At 37.9% G+C, this 19,529-nt stretch overlaps 1 protein-coding gene across 2 annotated transcripts in view; it reads left to right on the top strand.

The window, feature by feature from the left end:
• Positions 1–252: 252 nt before the first annotated feature.
• LOC126457535 (signal transducing adapter molecule 1) overlaps positions 253–19,529 on the top strand; it is a 56,441-nt gene continuing 37,164 nt past the window's right edge. Inside the window, exons 1-4 of one of the 2 annotated variants that reach the window (XM_050093891.1) lie at positions 253–530; positions 947–1,107; positions 1,293–1,538; positions 9,195–9,270. In XM_050093891.1, the coding sequence (XP_049949848.1) occupies positions 488–530; positions 947–1,107; positions 1,293–1,538; positions 9,195–9,270 (526 nt within the window). In that variant the 5' untranslated portion in view covers positions 253–487. The remainder of the gene's footprint in view (positions 531–946; positions 1,108–1,292; positions 1,539–9,194; positions 9,271–19,529) is intronic. The other variant, XM_050093892.1, reaches the window with a different exon arrangement.

Genomic DNA, 19,529 nt, shown 5'->3' with positions numbered 1-19,529 from the left:
GTGCTATAAATCTCAGAAACTCTGCTTGTTATAGTTGCCTGCAGAAAATGAAAAACAATTATCAAGTACGCTGTTTGTCAGTTGTGATATTACAATTTCTATTTCTATCTGGATATGGGTATTCGTTCGAACGCAGGGGCCAGCGATCAAACTGAGTCCATTTCAGCTGAGAAACTATGAGATTGTTATTATCACACTGGCAGAATTATTACTTTCGCACTGGCAGAATTATTACTGAACTCCACTGTCGGAATAATACAACTACGCTGACACAACTGTAATATTCGTGACGTTTCATTCATTGAGAATACTAATATCTTAGAATCGATGATGCAGCTGGGTTGCTATTAGTTATCTGTACCTGTTTCACAGAGTGTGTGTTTATACGGGCAATGACCAAAAGTCACCTGAATGATAAGGTTTGTGATTGCTAAATTAAAGGCGAATATCAAGATAGTTATTTGTGACAATAATTTCGGGCCAGAAAATGGGAATATTTTCTACGTCATCACCGTTTGATGCTGATGTTGGTAAGGTTTCTTCCACTCGTCATAACATTTGTCAGGTTTCACTTGACGTGTGGTATAGTGTGTCAATTAATTTGTGTGTGTATGTACGTGTGTGTGTGTGTGTGTGTGTGTGTGTGTGTAGAGAAAATTGCGAGCACTGTTATTTGCATGCTTTATGTGCATCATCCCTTCATGTCAGATTGGTTAATTTCCTGGAGACCAAATCTGTTTTGTCAGGGAACCTTTGTTTTAAATGGTTGTAAATGTCGTCATATTAGAACAGCTCTCGCAAAATACTGTAGAACGTTGCCGGATTTCTGCGTAGTCAGTGACTGCATGGAGGACTTTACATTAATAAAAACTAATTTCTTTAAATCAGTAGTCACCAGCGTTTTTTAAAAGTATTCAAGTACTTCATGCAGTGTGTCACTATTTAGAGAAAGCCACTGACGAGAAGAATACTTCGGAAGAATGGGGGCTGATCATGGACATATGTGACAAAGTGGGGACTTCACCTACACATGCTAAGGACTGTTTGCGGTCTATTGTGAGACGGCTTAATCACCAGGATCCCCACATTGTTATGCAAGCCTTAACGGTAAGATCTGCATCAGATCATACTAATTATGGAGAGTCAGTTTTGTATTTCTTGCAGATTAACTAATTAAGCTTTTCCTGACCGTAACAGAAATCTCCCATTAACAAATCCAAATTGTTATGTTACATACCATCTCCAGACGAAAACATAAATATGTATACAATTAGATTTCTTTTTTATTTCAGTTACTGGATGCCTGTGTGAGCAATTGTGGAAAACCCTTCCATCTGGAAGTTGCATCAAGAGATTTTGAAACAGAATTTCGAAAACTGCTAGCCCGAAGTCAGCCACGAATTGCTGATAAATTGAAACAGTTGTTGAAAAAGTGGGCTGAAGGTGATTTCAAAACAGACCCTCAACTGAATCTCATACCATCTTTGTATACCAGGCTTAAACAAGACGGTGTAGACTTCACACAGCATTCAGACATGGTGAGTGTCAGTAAGGTTTTAGTAAACAATTTAGAGGTGAACACATTAGGTTCTGTAACATCTTTGGAGTTATTTGGCCTCATAGTCATGATATCAACGAAAGTTGGACAAGGGTTAATTGAAAAACATTAGTACAATGAGTCATTAAAGAGTAGTTTTAATGACACACATGATTGGTGCATATTATTGCCAATATACTTGTATTGTTTGTTCACTATCATGGAAACCATCTAGAAGAATGGTCAGTATAAGCTAGACACGTGACAATGAAAGAACGGGAACAAGTGATGGAGAGATTGCAGAAGTTAACGAAATCGCTAAACACTTATGACACTCTTCATAAAAAATTACATGAATAGAACCTTTTGGTTTGCCATTAATAGTGGGTGTAGTATTCTGTGAAAGTGCTGCTTTTGTTTCCCTTTTCTACTAACTTGGCTGCTCTTTGTGGGAATACACTCTTTTTTACTTGCTGTCACACTGTTATATGCACAGTGGGTTACTTTATCTTCAGTATCTCATTTTTAGGAATGTACAGATCTCTTCAAACATGCTGGTACATAATTCTGCCACTGTCACAAAGCTAGCAATGCTCAAGGTTTGGTAGAGTCAGTCCACATCAAATCAACAGAAGGTCCAGACCTTACTGTTAGATATTAGTTTATTGTTTATCGAGCATAGCTGTAGAGTAAACAAAAAGTAAAATGTTTCACACTGTTTTTATGGCTAGATTCAAGAAAAATTAGTGTGGTGCAGGAATATATTTAAAATTTAAACTCCCTTTCAACTCATCCTTTTCTATTTTTAATTTTTATCAAAGGTGTACAGAAATATGTAAGTCGTACACTTTTCAAAGAAAAATTAGGGCTGCTTTTGAGATTTAAAAAAAATAAGTTTTATATTTTTGGAATATTAATTTAATTTCACAGTACTTGTATTTCATATGAAATGGAAGCACAGTTAAATAACTATGAAATGAGAAGTCAACTCTGTAGCTTCAATAGTTTTGTGCATACAAATTGACCCCCCAAAATGTGTCGAAAGTCAGTTTTTTTTTTCATTTTGAAAACTGAAAACATTGACTAGCATTGCTAGAAGGTATTAGCATTTTCGCTATTTGTAAACTGCATGGTTGGTGGCAAATGTTAAAAAATAATTGGAGAGACTAAGACATCAAAGTTCAAGAATTAACAAAAATTAGTTGTTTTGATCTGGACTGACTTATTCCTTTTTCAACAGTAGTCATGTGGGACACGCAAATGCCCAATGGACAGAATGTTTATAAATGAACATTTGCCCAAAGCAGTTTTAAATGCCCAAAATCTGGGCATTTATATAAAAAGAACTTTTAAAGTTTTTACTCCTAAAATGTATATTTTACCATTTAAAATAAGGGATGAGATGATACTCTCGATATTAGTATGTCGTTCATTGATATTATTACTAAGAAGGAAAGGAATTTATTTATTTTTTTAACAGTCATTTTAAAAAAATACTCACTCACTCTCTCGAACAGCTGTGTAGTGATAAGCAGGTATATATATTTTTTAAAAAAATTGTCCTTAGATAATGTAACACACTTTATAATCTGTGTCAAATCTCTCAATATTACTGAAGAAAGATTATTGATAACAAATTGTACTGAACGTATTAAATGGCTTGCATGCGCTTCTTAATAATGAATGTATTCTTAAATGTTAAACTGTTTTCAGTGGGGGAAAAAAAATGCTTTGTCATATGTAGTGACTTGAGACAGACTATAGTTTCTATTCCACTCCTTTGTTTAACAACTTTTGTATGACTACACTACTTTGAAGACGAAATTACAACACTAACATAATAAAGATTTATCAACAAAGAATCTATGCTGAAGACACTGGAATGATTAGATTATGATACTGTTAGGTTCCTAGAGAATCGGTGATTCTTTGACTCATGGAATCGGAATCGGCAATATATTTTTTACTACCCCGAGAATTGATGTCCAATTTATTTCCTTGAATAACTCTTCTCTAACTCTCAAGTAGCTTTTTCAACTTAGTTACTCAATCATTACAGAAGCAGTGTTGCAAAAACAATTTCCAGTACAAAACATCAGTTTAAAATTTTTTTACAAGTGCCACTTATCAGTTAATCTTTAAAATTTGTAAATGCTCAAACATTTATGAATTTTGGGCATTTGCCCCAACTAACAAATGTTCAAGCATTTTACATCACTATACAAGGGGCTTTAAAAAGTAAGTCTCAACATTATTATGGCTGTCAAGTAACGTTCATTAAATGCTGCACTGTATTTCAAAGTGATACATATACAGGACACTGATTCTCCCCCCCCCCCCCCCCCCCCCAAGCATAGTCATAAAGTCTCTTTAAAACATGGTTGGAACGTTCTATCAATTGCGCAGTTCCTTGACAACAAAAATCCGCTCCTTGGTCTCGAGGACGTTTGAGAATGGCTATGTGACAATCCTAATCAGAAAATCAATAGTCGCTGTCATTCAGTTTTTGGATTGCCTGTACTTTGTCATGTGATCAATGCCGAGGGTCTTCTTTCCTAATTAGTGTCACCCATGTCTGTGTGGCCTTGGTCAAATTGTTGGCAACTTTCACTACTGCTGGACATAACATTCCATTTGGTCGATATACTACTGGAAATTCATGATGAATCTGTTTGCTGTTTATACATTTTTCCCACAAAAATCATTGGCTACTGTCACACATGCTTCAACTTTCAGTACATTTCCAGTTGCTACGCCATTTCGCTCTCACACTGTGATGCAACTATTATCTCTCTGTGTCTTACTTTCTGAAGTCCGGTCATAATTTATTATGCAGCTTAAAGAGCTTTAATATTTCCATCAACAAATGTGAGGTGCAGATTGTGAAATCAATTGTACCACACTGAAGATTTTTGTGGTTGGGTATAGTATGCTGAAGCAAGTTACAGAATTATACTAAGTTTATTGTAGTATTGGGCATTAATGCCACCGATTTAAAATGAGACATTGGGGGGGGGGGGGTGTTATTCCATGTAATCAGACAGCAAGTGTTTTGTATTTATTTTCGAATGCATTAGTTTGACGCTCTGGAATATGCAAGTTTACATGAATGTGGAAAATTTGGGGAACTGATACTGCACAAGAATTCAAATAAAGAAATCAGTCATTGATAATATGAAATGAGTTATGCTTCATCAGTGGTACACAAAAAATTAAGACAATATTTACAGTCAGTTATTTAAATACAGGTAATTATTAATACATAAGAATAATAATTAAGGCAGTGAGTATAGTGACCCGACTAGCTAATAACCATTACAAATAGGAAGAATGTGCAAGATAATGACAACCATTATTTTCTTAGAAACAAATAAGTGTTGTTCAGTGTGTAAAATTCTTTTATACCATAAAATGGGTTTACTTCAATGTATTTCATATTCTTTTGTAGAGATCCTTAATGACATGAATTGTGTGGGTTGTGGCAGTTTGTTGTAAATTTTGAATGTGTTCAATTTGTTTTAGTTCAGTTTTTTTGAGCCTGTGCCATATAATATTATAATCTGCCTTTGTTCTGTTGTTGTATGTGTTAATTTCTTCTCTGACAACAAACCTCATGCTAATGTGTCTGGCACAGGGCACTTAATGTAAAAATACAAATGTACAAGTTGATAGCCCAGGCCTAGTAAAGAAATTGACTGTATTGCCCTGAGACTATTTTTAGATTTTATTTATAAATTTCTTTCATTTATTTTTGATATGTTTATAATTGGAGAAGAGTTTGAAAATGAGTTGACCATATGAAAGTTCTGACTGGAAAAATCCAAAATATATTGCTCTTAATGTAGTTACTACTAACCCCGTTCGGTACAAGATTTATGAAATCTCTTTGCTGGTACATTGTGCTCAATTTTGGGGTCAGAATATGTTACCAGCTGTTTAACAAATGTGTTTTGTTTGCCCTTGGGTCTCTCCAAAAGGAACTGTTGTTTTTCATGGCTTACAAAGTTGTTTGATGAGAACCATTGGAGTACAGGTCAAGTAGTTTTCATATGTAATGTTATCCAGAGCTCAGATGTTCTGATGTGGGCATCAGCATTGTGAAGGGAAGACTGATCTAGGTAATGAGGCCGGTCATTATTGTGATGATAAATAGGATCTGTAAACAGAGTACTGTGGAACAACAGTACTGCTTTTATTGTAAGGAAGCATTTATTTTGAAATCAGAGAACCTCCTTAGTTTTTAAGATAGGAAATAATTATTACTAATGCCAGATTACACAGTTCATAAAATTCAAGGTTTGCTGTTACTGCCAAAGGGAATGGTGTCAGTCTTTGCATTGTTAGCATAATAAATGTTATACCATATTTTTGTTTTCAAAGGCTGTCCGCGTTAGATCATTAATTTCTAAAGTGACAGTAGTCATGTTTCTGCTATGCCATAATCCAAACTGACATTTACACAGAACATTATGCATATCGGTGTAATTTATCAGGTTTACATAAGTGACACAAATATCTTAGAAAAAGTTGACACCATTGAGATTGTGTGATAAATTTATGGTAGAGTTTTGTCATCCTTTATATATTGGAACAACTTTCAAATTATACAGGAAACAAAACAAAGTGTGTTGTGTGTTTAATGACATGATTAGAGAGTAATTCATGTTATCTTAATTTCAGGTTGTTCTTTTAATTTCAGTGAGTCTGACTGTGCACTAATTAGTGATGTATCATTTGGGCATTAAGGAAATTCCTTACAGATATGCCTACTGCTTCTGTCAGGCTTCCAGGTTCTTTATCTGAACTAACGAAGTAATTGTTCACCACCCTTAGACCGAGTGATCTCCCGAGTGTGGTTTGAGGAATTCTGGGTGCATCTTTTATGTGTATTTTGTAGGTATGTTTTGTCTAATCTGGGTCAGGTCCTCTGTGTACCAACCTTCAGCTGTATGTATTAATCCTATTATCTGAATGAGCTGTTGAAGCCAAATCACTGTGCCTTAACACTGTTTTCTCCCTTTCCACCTCCTGCTGAAAGGAAATTTTTTCTTTGGAACTGTTGTGCAGGGTCACTTCTAATAAGTGTACTGAATAAAATATTTGAGTTGACAGCAGTTGTCTATTGCTCTAATTGTCTTTAATCGGTGTCGCAGCATCTGTAATATATGTTAAAGCATTTAAACTGCTTGACAGTTAAAATTTATTTGATGAATCAGCTGTGATTTTATTTTCCACTCCTTATTGAGAAATGATCCTCATATTCAGTTAGCAGAAAACTTGCCAAAAAAAAAAAAAAAAAAAAAAAAAAAAAAAAAAAAAAAAAAAAAAAGTTGTGATATGCTCATCTCTCAAAGATTAGTTGGTGGAATTTGTTTATATTTCTGTTGAAGTTTTGTTAATGTGTGTAATATAACCTGTTGGTTGTAACAAATTACTCCTGGGAATTATGGCTAAATCTGATCAAATTTTTAGACCCTTTCCATTTGCCTTTATTAAACATGATGATTATACCGACATTTTTGAGTGGAATGTTTCCTTTGTCTTTATTTCCCTAATGGGGTTATTAGGCTTTGAAACAGTGCAGTAGTTGACCATAACTTCCATATCTTGCTAGGTTTCTTGCTGATCTTAATTTCTTTCATAGTTCCTGTGTGATACCAATGCTGCAAGGTTCTCGCTATTCAGTATCCATGAACCGGGACACAGTTTCTCCTCTGTGGACCTTGATCTGTTGCATCGAAGGAATTGAAAGAATTTTTTGTTCCGGTGGAGTAACACACTCGGAGAAGTTTCTCAGTTTGATTCCTATAATGCACAAATCCTACTTCTCTTAATGAATTTACTACACATACATTACATTACAGTTAGATATAGTTATGCATCCATGTCTCATGAGACTCTGAATGGTAGTACAATAAAATCTGAACATTAATGCCATGGTGATTTATTTGGTGTCATGGAGGTCACGTGCACTCCATGTCTTTCCGCTCGTGGCCCCAAAGAGCAAAGGACTCCACCCAGCAGGTGGAAGTGCCAGCCTGCAGTCCGCATCGCGATAACGCAGGATCGGTACAGTTTTGATCTGCACAAACTATCAAAGCATCTCCTGAAAGTGGGGTGCTTCCTGCTTACTAACTGTCTTAACCCACAAATATCTTTCGTTGGCAAGTGGATATCAAAGATATGGAACATTTCATTCTATGAATGATGTATTACACCTCGGGATGTTTTCTTCAAAACTGCTTTGATGCTAGCTAGCTAATAAGGGGACCATACAGACTGGTCCTCTTTGATTTTCTCTGTACTTAAGATTTGAAGGTCATTGCCAGCAGCTGAGAGAGGCATTGTAGAGCGTATTAGCATAATGATCGTAAAAGCATGGGTTAGATTCTCAGTAGTTGCATTTTTTACTCTTATTTAAATTCTGTATTTATTATTAAATGGAAATACTAATGAATACTGAATCCAGATTGTGATAAATTATCTTTATTTTAGATAATGATGGCATAAAAATGGAAGTATTCACAGTAAACTAAAATTTAGACTCACCTGTATCAAAACTTATGTTTATGTGATGTAATATCCTAGTTTTAAAATTTGGTGATGTCCAGGCACTGTCCTTCAAAACATGTAAGTACAAGGAAAATCAAAGAGGGCAGAGAAGTTCCTAAGGTCCCCTTGTATGACAATTTCTTTTTTACCCTGGTAGATATGTAGAGAGTTGTGCATACTAAAAGGTGTCTGCCACGGAATGCTTTATTGTGTCATAATGTCTACCATGTTTATTTTTAAAATACATTATTTCAGTCTTTCATATTTTATATTCTGAAAAATTTTCACATTGCATTGTTTAGTATTGTCCACGAGTTCCAGAAAAGATCTATGATGTTATTATTAGATACAGTTCTCTGCTCAGAATATGTGTTAGTAATTCTATTTCACCCTCATTCAGCTGAACTGCCAAATAAGACTTTCATGAACTGCAAATTGTTTTGTTCTGGTTAACAGAATCAGACTCTTAAAATGACAAACATATTACTCAGAATTTGGCCAAGCTTCAGATTGTCCCTCTCCTGGAGTTCTAATTGTCCTTAGAGGTTCATCTGTAAGGATACTGATAACTGTGCCACCTGTCATCCCCAGTGTTCAGGTAGCATGCATTTTATACATATTTAGTGCCATCTGAGTGATGGCTGTATATCCTATTTTAATTGCATTCAAGGAAATAATTTATACTTGTGCGAATCCATGAGCTGTTAATATGGCAGTATGTATTTTGTTTGCTGCTTTTTCTGTTTTGTATATACCTGAGGGAGGAAGTTTGCAATGGTATGAGTGTACATAAAACGAGTCTTCAATTAACAGTGGTAATCACTTAACAGTGAATCTTGGGTAGCTGCTGTTGACAGTGATCATATAAGTAAAATACTTTTCTGCAGTGATGATCTTACAATGAATAAGGTTTGTATAAATTCCGTGTGTGTGCTTTTCAGGTTTCAGATGACAGTATTAATCCTAAACCATGTGGTCTGTTTAATTTTTTTTCTTTTTATTGTAAAATGGATATTTGTATGTACTGCTTACTGTGACTAGATTTTTATACTGTTACAAGCTATAGATTTTTGTCAGTTTATTTTTTACTTTTTTCCTCCCCTAGCCGAGGCAACCTGCACCAGTCAGCAGAGACCCAAATGTAGTGTCTAGTCAACAAGAGGAAGATGACATTGCAAAAGGCAAGTGGTATATGTTTTTAATGTAGCTGTTTCAAGTGTGTGTGTGTTTTTTAGTTTTTATTGTGATTCATATGTTAATGAAGATTACATTCTAAATGAACATCTCTTGTTATGGTTTTGCAAATCATTGTGGTGCTGGGCTTGTTATTGAGGAAAAATGATGAATTTGATTCAACATAATGAACTAATATTTCCAACTTTTGGTAAACCCCTCCCTCATACTTATCCATTGTCAAACTGAGCTGAGTAGTACTCTTTCAACTTTAGATAAGTACAATCCTTCCTGATGAGAGAACTTTTCTTACATTTTGTTTTTACTCCTGTTGTGTAGCTTCCTATGTCAGTATGCTTTCCTAATGTAAGTTTTTCAGTGTCAAGATGTGCAGTATAAAAATACCAGTACTCTCAATTGAAAATTGTTTTTAAATCAGCTTGTTCAACCAGCACCTTAAAATATTTGGAGAAATGACAAAATATTTTTATTGCTGTGCGATTCGATTTGTTATGAAGAGTCAACCTTTCTATTCTTAGTGTTAAAATACTAGTAGCATTTTTGCGTTATGGTTACATCAGCATGCTGCAGTTTCTTTGGGTGAGAGAGATTGCATTGTATCACATAGACGTAAACTATTTTATACATATTCACGATTCAATGACTATACATATTGTCAATCTACAAGAAAGCTGGTAGAGCTTGTAATAAAGAGGATACTAAAATATGTACAGAATATCCACAGACGTCAACTAGAAGGGGTAATGTATTGAGTCTCATGTGCATGGCGTGTAAGCAGAAAGTTCGTCTTGTGTATTCTAAGACTGCACAGAAAACCACTTGCAGAACTGGGCCTACATAAAACAGCAGATCCTCCTAATGTGAAATAGCAGAACCACTCCAAATGAAATAAGAACATAGACTAACGATGATTGAACAATCTATAAAACAATACAAACTTCAAAAGAGAGATACAAAGCCTCTGCACCTAATGGTGTCAGTGTAAGCATGGTATTGGGTGTCCAGCAAAGGAGCCCCCCAATTTCAAAATTAAATACCTCAAAAACTAAGATTGACAGATGAGTGCAGCAAAAGGTAGGTTTGGTGTGGAAGCTGTAAGAATTATTGCAGAAGTTGTGAAATAGTTAAAAGCTACTAACATATGGCACTGTGTGTTTTGCGGCTCATACAATATTCATTTGTGTAATTAAACTTGTCTTCTGCAATCAGTCTTTGGAATTACATCACAATCTTGCCAGAATGAATGCCACTTACAATACGGACGTGCTGCTAACGAATGACGACATTTGCCATCACATTCTGTAGTGTCTTAAGGGAAACACTCAGATACCACACTGAATGTCAACTCAAGCCTTTAAGCATGGTGTGGTGGCTCTCAAATCAACCCCTGCACCAGTAAATTTGCAAAATCCAATGAAATGACTCTATTCCCCAAGTAACCGTCAAAAAAAGCAAAATACTGGTTCGATACAATGTAGTCTGGGTTCCAACATTAGTTGTGGGGTGTCAAAGTTTACCAAAATTGCAGTGTAAGAGTCACTAGTGGTCATTTTCCTCATTAAAAAAGAGCCAGTAGTATGCTTGTTGCATATTGCAACCCAAACGGTAACTCTGGGAGGCTGCAATCGTTTTGCTTCACAAAAATGGGCATTTCCAGAACACCAGAATCACCAGTTTTGTTTATTCAAGATACCATTGAGATGGGATTGTGTTTCATCTGTAAACCAGGTGCTACCAATATTAAATTTTTTATCATCACTCGTTACGCAAATCTGGTTTAAGTCAACCCTCTGTCACCCAGCTTGCACAGGCATAGCCTGGTGGCTTTAGGTCTGTGTCAGTATTTTCTGCATGCTGGAACACTTAAAACCAGTCTCCACTGAAATTTATCTGACTCATTTTCTTGGATTTTGCGAAAATTCCAGAAATTGTGGTGACATCTTGAAGAAACTACAGTTTGCCTGGGGCCAACATTCCTCTCTAGATAATCAGCCATGATGCCTGTCTCTTGGAATTTGGTGAAGAGCTTGCGAATGGTTTTTATAGGGTCCCTTCGGAACATTAAATCATTTTTGAAAACTATGCTTTGTTGCCGTAGGACTGTTTTCTGGCGGTGTGGTATTAAAGTTCTAGAAAAACATGCTGTTCAATGAAATACATGATTTCAACCCCATCCTTTGGTAAACTAACCTCCTTTCACTTTTCAACAGTGGAACTGTTGCCCTGAGATGCGACACACTAATTATAGGCACTGCATATTGCAATTACAGAGCCATCTGTTAGCAACTTTTGAACTTTTTGAAAATTCTGTATAAAATTTTTAATGCTTACACACTAATAAACATACAGTGTGTTGCACTCATCTAGCAATCTTAGTTTTGGAGATACTTATTTTGAAATCAGGGACTGCTTTGCTGGACTCCCTGTATGTCTCCTTTATGTACAGTTTCTAGCTTACCAATATTGTATACTAGACACTAATATTAAAATGCCAGGTGAAGGGGTGTGATGCTATCACATAAGTAAATACACTGCAGGCACCAACCCACAGCTAGAGCTCTAACCTACCGTATTTACTCAAATCTAAGCCGCACTTTTTTTCCGGTTTTTGTAATTAAAAAAAAACGCTTGTGGCTTAGAATCGAGTGCAAAGTAAGTGGAAGTTCTGAAAAATGTTGGTAGGTGCCGCCACAACTAGCTTCTGCCGTCTAATATATGTATCACTACACAGGCATGCTTTGCAGGCACAAAGATAAATACTGGCGCCAAAACCTATGTGTCAGTAAATAAATTAAAAGAAAAGGTAGAAGAATGTAAACATTATGCCATGTATTCTTTCGTGTTTGCTGCCATCTTATTTAAATCCTGTCTGCCTAATAACCTACAAAACTAGAGTGAGACAACAGCAAACGCGGAAGAATATACATATAATGTCTTGTTTATATTCATATTATTCTTATGCTGAATAGTGATACAGTCAGAAATGAAGTATGAATCTAAGAGGACTCTAATTTCTGTGCAGAATGTAATGTAATAAAGAGGCATCTGCATATGCAGTCTATTTTTTGGTTCTTGTTGATCATTATCAAAGCAGTGTAAGTAACAACAAATAGCAGTCTCTTGCCGTTGTTTTGATTATGAGACAATTCCTCTCTCTCTCTCTCTCTCTCTCTCTCTCTCTCTCTCTCTCTCTGTTTCCCCCCCCCTCCCCCCCTCCCCCCCTCCCCCAAAAATAAGCAATTGATTCAAACCAGACGAAGCACTTGAAAAAGGAAGGATATCCGAATAAATACGGACGGAGCGTCTGACACATAGCAATGGCTACTTGGTAAAGCTTAACTGTTAAGCTTAAGACTCGAACCAAACTACTGTAGCTGTATCTTCATCCATTGACCTCAATTGTGTCTCATGTTACAATGGACCAACTTTGTTTCTAATTGGAGGAGCTGTCTAAAACTTTTCTCTCCCCTTGAATTTAGAGTCTCAAATTTCAGGTGCGGCTTAGATTCGGGAAAAATTTTTTTCCTTGGTTTCGAGTCTCATTTTTCAGGTGCGGCTTAGATTCAAGTAAATACGGTATTATTTCTGCTATTGACAGTGTGGGTGAGAAGAATCCCAGGATGGCTGTGGATTACATTTTCTAATTTACACTTTGTTGCGTGCTTCTGAAAGCTCATAACCGCACTTATATACTGTTAGTTTAGCATGAGTGCATCTGCAAATATTGTCACTTTGTTTTACCAGTCTGAGCATTTGGTGGGCTAATAACTTTTGGACCCAAACCTTAAAAGAAAATCTTAAAACCGCCATTCTCTATTGATCACTGATGCAAGAGCAGTATCAATAAAAATAAAATAACACATATTAGGAATCAGTATACAAGTAAAAGCATTTTAATTGAAGGTTAACCTTCAACAGGAATGCCAGTAGCCAACATACACACAATGGGTGCATGATGTAAGAAAAAGTCAACTGTGCTGAGGTCCACAGGGCCATGACACCCCGTGTAATCGAAGAGGGTCACTCCACTCCAAAAGAAATGCATACTTTTTTTTTTTTTTCTCCATGTTTGAAAGTTTTACAGTGTGTAGATACATCCTTCAGGAACAATATTTTCATTTCTCCACATAATTTCCATCCCTTTCAACTGCCTTATGCCATCTTGGAACCAGCACCTGTATACCCGCACGGTAAAATTCTGGACCAACCTGTTGGAGCCACTGTTTGGCAGCGAACACAAGGGAGTCATCATCTTCAAACCTGGTTCCACGAAGAGAGTCTTTCAGTTTCCCAAAGAGATGATAGTCACATGGAGCCAGGTCAGGACTGTAAGGCGGGTGTTTCAGTGTTGTCCGTCCGAGTTTTGTGATCGCTTCCATGGTTTTTTGACTGACATGTGGCCGTGCATTGTCGTGAAACAGCAAAACATCCTGCTTTTGCCAATATGGTTGAACACGATTCAGTCGAGCTTGAAGTTTCTTCAGTGTCGTCACATATGCATCAGAATTTATGGTGGTTCCACTTGGCATGATGTCCACAAGCAAGAGTCCTTCATAATCGAAAAACACTGTAGCCGTAACTTTTCCAGCAGAAGGTGTGGTTTTGAATTTTTTTTTTTTTTTTTCTTGGGTGAATTTGCATGATGTCACTCCATTGATTGCCTCTTCGTCTCTGGTGAAAAATGATGGAGCCATGTTTCATCACCTGTCACAATTCTTCCAAGAAATTCATCTCCACCATTCTCGTACTATTCCAAAAGTTTGCTGCATACCATTTTTCTTGTTTCTTTGTGAGCCACTGTCAACATCCTGGGAACCCACCTGGCACAAACCTTTTTTAACACCAACTCTTTCTGTATTCTGCAAACACCTCCTTCCCCCATCCTAACATGCGTGACAATTCGTTCACTGTGATGCATCTGTCAGCAGTCACCAATTCGTTAATTCTCTGCACATTGTCTGGAGTGTGTGCAGTACGAGGCCTGCCACTGCGAGGACAAAGCTCAATATTGCCATGCCCGCTTTCATCATGTAACCTGCTTGCCCCCCCGACAAACTGTACTGCGATCGACAGCAGCATCTCCATACACTATTTTCAACCTCTTGTGGATGTTTTCCACTGTCTCGTTTTCACAGCACAGGAATTCTATGACAGCACGTTGTATCTGATGAACGTCAAGTGTAGCAGCCATCTTGAAGACATGCTGTGACGGCGCCACTCACGGGAACAGGTTGAACTAAGTTTTAAAACAAGCAGGAAGGATGTATCTACACACTGTAAAACTTTCACACACGCAGAAGGAAAACTGTATTTTTACAAAAATAGTGTGCATTTCTTTTGGAGTGACCCTCATACTATAATTACTTTATTCTGTCTAGGGAATGCTCTTTAACCATACAACATATACATAGTACAAAAAGGCAGTGGCTTCCCCTTGTCCAAATAAACACACACCAACATAGTCGACCAATGGGGCACAAACAACAGGAAGAAGAGACTAGGCAGAAGAAAGTGGAAATAAAATACCACATTATAAATATAAATGCATTTATAGAAAAGTTAATTTATCTACTGAGAAGCAATGCCCTGAATACATTGTAAATAATTACTGAGCATGACCATAAATTTTAATTACATTTGTTCATTAAAGACGCTATTTGGCTGGTTAATTTCACATTTTGTGATTTGAGTTTTTTTTCTGAGATGTTAAGTGTCAGATCTTTAGGTTGTAAATGCAAGATATTTAAACTGTCCCTCATTTCTGTAAGCTGTAGTTATTGAGCTCTGGGTGCAGGGATAGGGCTGACATAAGATTATTCACTGTACCATGTTATTTATACTTGATATGGAAGCTTCTGCTCATTTGGCCCACACACCTGCAGTCATACTGTAGGTACTTTAATCTCACAAACACCTATGTCACTATAGGGTTTAAGCTGTCATTCTTAATGGGGTGTAAACAATTGTCCATTGTTTTTTTGGGATGATATGAGGGGTAATGACATTTAAGGCTTTCACCATCTACCTGCCTTGTCAGGGATTGCCCCACAATAATGTATTCTACAATATCTTTTCTTTTAATCATACATATCCTGCCCAAAGTGGATGCTATCCTTTAATCTCTTCTTACTACTAGCCAGTGTTAGTCTTATGTTAAATCGTTAACTAATCACCTGGGTGAAGTATCTGATGTTGTGAAGTTCTCTCTTAGCCGCTCTAATGAATTTCTTGCACTCTATGGAGCATTACTCTGAAGGCTGCATGTTTTGAGAGTTGGGGTGATGAGAAAAATTTGTTATTAAGCACTTTATGTTATATAACTAGTCCTTATTGCCCAAAAGTCACAACCACATCATGAAGATACCACATATAGGCTATTATCTCATCCTTAAATTATGACTGTGCATTAAAGAATCTTAGTTCAAAAAGCACCATGTAAATGTTGGCTAAGGCGTTTGCTATGGGGACTCAATGGCCAACCCCACATTTTGTTTGTAAAGATGTTCGCCAAATTTGAAATAATTAAACTTCAAGACATCTGATAATAGTTTCATAAGCTCAGTAGTGTAGTTAGACTTGAGATTATTATGATAGTATTGTGAAAAGGATAGAGTGCTACTCACCATATAGCAGAGGTGTTGTTACAGACAGGCATAACAAAAGACTGCTAAGCAAATAAGCTTGTGGCCAGAAGGCCTTCATCTGAATTAGAGCCCCCCCCCCCACACACACACACAGTGAGTGTGGGGAGGGGGGGCAGCAGTGTGGAAAAGGAGAGAAGTAAAAGACCATGGGTACATTGGTGAAATAAAGGGCTGTGTAGTGCTGGAATGGGAACTGGGAAGGGGCTGATCAGTAAGGACAATGACTAATGAAGGTTGAAGACGAGAGGGTTAGGGGAGTTCAGCTTAGATTGCAGTGAGAGTCTCCACCTGTGCAGCTTAGAAAAGCTGGTGTTGGTAGAAAGGATCCTGATGGCAGAGGCTCTGAAGCAGTCATTAAAATGAACAACATTGTGTTGGGCAGCATGCTCAGCAACTGTTTCCTTGCCACACTTTGTTGGTGGCCATTCATTCAGACAGACAGCTTGTCGGTTGTCATGCCCATGTAGAACGCCAGTGCCATACACAGTGGTTGCAGCTTAGCTTCTAGACCACCTGACTGATTTTGCAGGTAGCCGTGCCTTTGATGGGATAGGTGACCAGACGGAGGAGGAGGAGGTGGTGGTGGTGGTGGTGGTGGTGGTGGTGGTGGTGGTGGTGGTGGTGGGAGGATGTACGGGACAGGTTGTGTATCTAGGTCTATTGCAAGGGTATGAGTGATGAGTAGACAACGGATTTTTAGGTCATAAAAAAGTGTGTTTTAGGCACCTAAAATAGGCTCCTTCAGTAGTTCATTTAGGCTATATAAAACCTAAAATAGGCTCTAATAAAAATGATGCAGAGAAAATAAAAATAAATTAAAATACACAGTGTTGACAGCATGAACATCATATTAGTCATTAAAACAAGGAGAATGAATATTTACACAGTTACAGAGCACAGCAATCTACAACATTAATATTGAACATAACTCCAAATATTTTTGAGTTCCGTAAAAAAGATGTGGTAATAGTTTTAATTAATACATTCATAGTGTCACATATTCTGACCATAGTTGGCTTCACAATAAATAGCCAAAATATTTTCTAGTGAAAAACTGTGGCGCTTGTCTGTCAGAATCCATTTATACGCTGAAAAAGAACGTTCTACATCAACAGATGCGAAAGGGGCATACTTCAGGTTGGACAGGAATGCTGCTGTCAGGAGTGCTGGATTTTCCACTAAGTATGTCAGCAGCTTCACACAACTCCTTCAGGCCAGTGTTCTTCTGCAAAACCGTTTGCATTTTTCCCCGTACTTTTTCCCCTACTTCACCTGGCACTTCATTAATTTTCATTTTGACTTCTTCAAGCAAAGAAATGTTGTTGTAGATAGGTCTCCCTGAGCCTTCTAATTGTGAAAATATTCTTGCCATAAATGTGTAGTGGGCCCTAATGTAAGATATGTCCCGTTTTAAAGAAGACTCTTTGAGTAACTCCATTGCTGCAGATCCATAGCAGTCAGACTGAACCAGAGACCAATGTTGGATCCTGCCTGACTCGGTTCACTTCTCCATCCAAGTGTGATCCACCCCCGGTGTCTCCCAAATTGCCCCGTTAACTTTCCAGAATATCTTAACCACGAACCTTGCCATCCATGATTCCTCAAAATCCCTCAACATGCAGGCTAACCTCACATCCACAGAAAGAACTGCAGTCCACCACATAAAATCTGATCCTGACATGTAACCCTACCTGCTGACAAAGGCTCCACCACCGTTTTAAACAGCAAGGGTTTCTGTGCAGTAGGACTCTGTGAGCTGTCTGATTTGTTAGCCAACAAACTCTGCCATAATGATCCCATCCCAGAAATCCAGCAGTATCTCAAGTCTCTCCTCAAATCCTTAGGCCCATCCGAGAATCTCACTCCAAAATTTCTCTCTCCTCCCCTATCACTCCCCACACTGCTGCGTTCTACATGCTTCCTAAAGTCCATATACCCAGGCAACCAGAATACCCCATTGTGGCAGTACTGTGTGCCTGCCACTGAGAGAATCTCTGCTCTCATAGACCAACACCTTCAACTTATTATCCACAATCTACCCTCCTATATAAAAGACTCCAGCCGTTTCCTCCACTTCCTCCCCACGGTTCCTACCCCAGGGGCTCAGCATTTGGTTGCTGGTTGTGGACTTCATGACCCAGCTTCCTCAGCTGTAGACTGCCAAGCGCCATCATTAGTTTGTTACCGTAAGCTCTGGGCATTCTTCAGTGACCATCTTGTGGCGCAGCATTGAAATGTTACATGTTTTGGATAATGTGAGCCGTTGCTTCACTGCTTGGACTATGAGGAAAGTATGCACCTCTGTAAAATAAAAAAAAACCTCAACCTCAAGGTGTGCTACGTGCTGATGAGGTGAACGTCTTTTGAGGTAAAACAGTCTGTAGCATGCAACCTCTGGGGCATCTGCTGCTCTCCAGTTGTATAAGCTTTGCTCAAGCATACAGGCCTCTGCCTGGGTTGACAGCTGTTTCCCTAGCATCTCATGAGAACCCTATGGAACAGTCTCATCAAACTACCCACCTGATGGGATATAGATGTACCATCAGGTAGTACCTACACCCACTCATCAAAGAGAGCTCGGTTCCTTAGTTTTCCTGAAAAGAAGTATTAGAATCATAGTATTAGGACATTAGGGTGCCATAGCACTTTCATTGTAGTCAAGAGAACAGGAGCAAACTTTGAGAAGGTCTCACCTTTCTGTATTTGCAGGGCATTCGAAGATATTGCTGGGTCCCTAAAAAGTGTCAAACAACTTCGTAATGGAACGCTTCTAGATTAAATTACTAATTCAAACCAAGTACCTAAGCTTCTGGGGTGTAAGCCCTTAGATGACTACCCAGCGAGGCTGAGTTGCATAACACCCTCAACTTTAGTGAGAGCATGGCTACCTGCTCCGATATGATGGAGGTGGACCCCGTGGAGTTATGTGAAGAATGGAGAAATATGGGCGTCACAGAAGTGCTTAACTGTATAAGGAGAGTCACTGGCAAATTGGAAAAATCTGTAACATCTATTCTAACATTTAGTGCTCCAGAATTATCTGAACATATCCTTGCAGGCTGTATCCGTCTTAAGGTTTGCCCGTGTGTTTCTAACCCAATGCAATGCTTCAGATGTCAAAGATTTTACCATACCAGTTTGGGACGTAGTGGGAGGGTTACATGTGGAAACTGTGGAGACTCAGCTCATGAATCAGGCAATTCTTGTGCACTTCCTCCGAAATGTGTAAACTGCTCTGGGGATCACCCAGTGTAGAGCAGAAAGTGTGAGGTTTACAATGAGGAAAGGAAAATTCAGGAGTTGAAATGCGAGACGCATACTCTATGGTGAAGATAAAAAGCCTTCAGAGATTTGTATCTCCAGTTTTTGCTACTTCTTTTGCATCAGCCCTTAAGATGCCAATCGCCACACGTGGAAGAATTACATCTCCTGGTCTAGGAGAAACTGTTCTGCATCTCCTTACAAGAAACTCCTCTTAAAGTCAGTGACACACCTCCAGTACAGGGTTACTGACAGATACCACTCCTCGTCTGTCCCTCTTACTTTGACCATGCAATTGCCATAAAAGTTCTAGCACACTTTAACATCACAGTATGTCCATT

Source organism: Schistocerca serialis, chromosome 2 (genome assembly GCF_023864345.2).
Source record: "Schistocerca serialis cubense isolate TAMUIC-IGC-003099 chromosome 2, iqSchSeri2.2, whole genome shotgun sequence".
NCBI classification, from domain to species: Eukaryota; Metazoa; Arthropoda; class Insecta; order Orthoptera; family Acrididae; genus Schistocerca; species Schistocerca serialis.
This window is presented reverse-complemented; position numbering and strand designations above follow the sequence as displayed.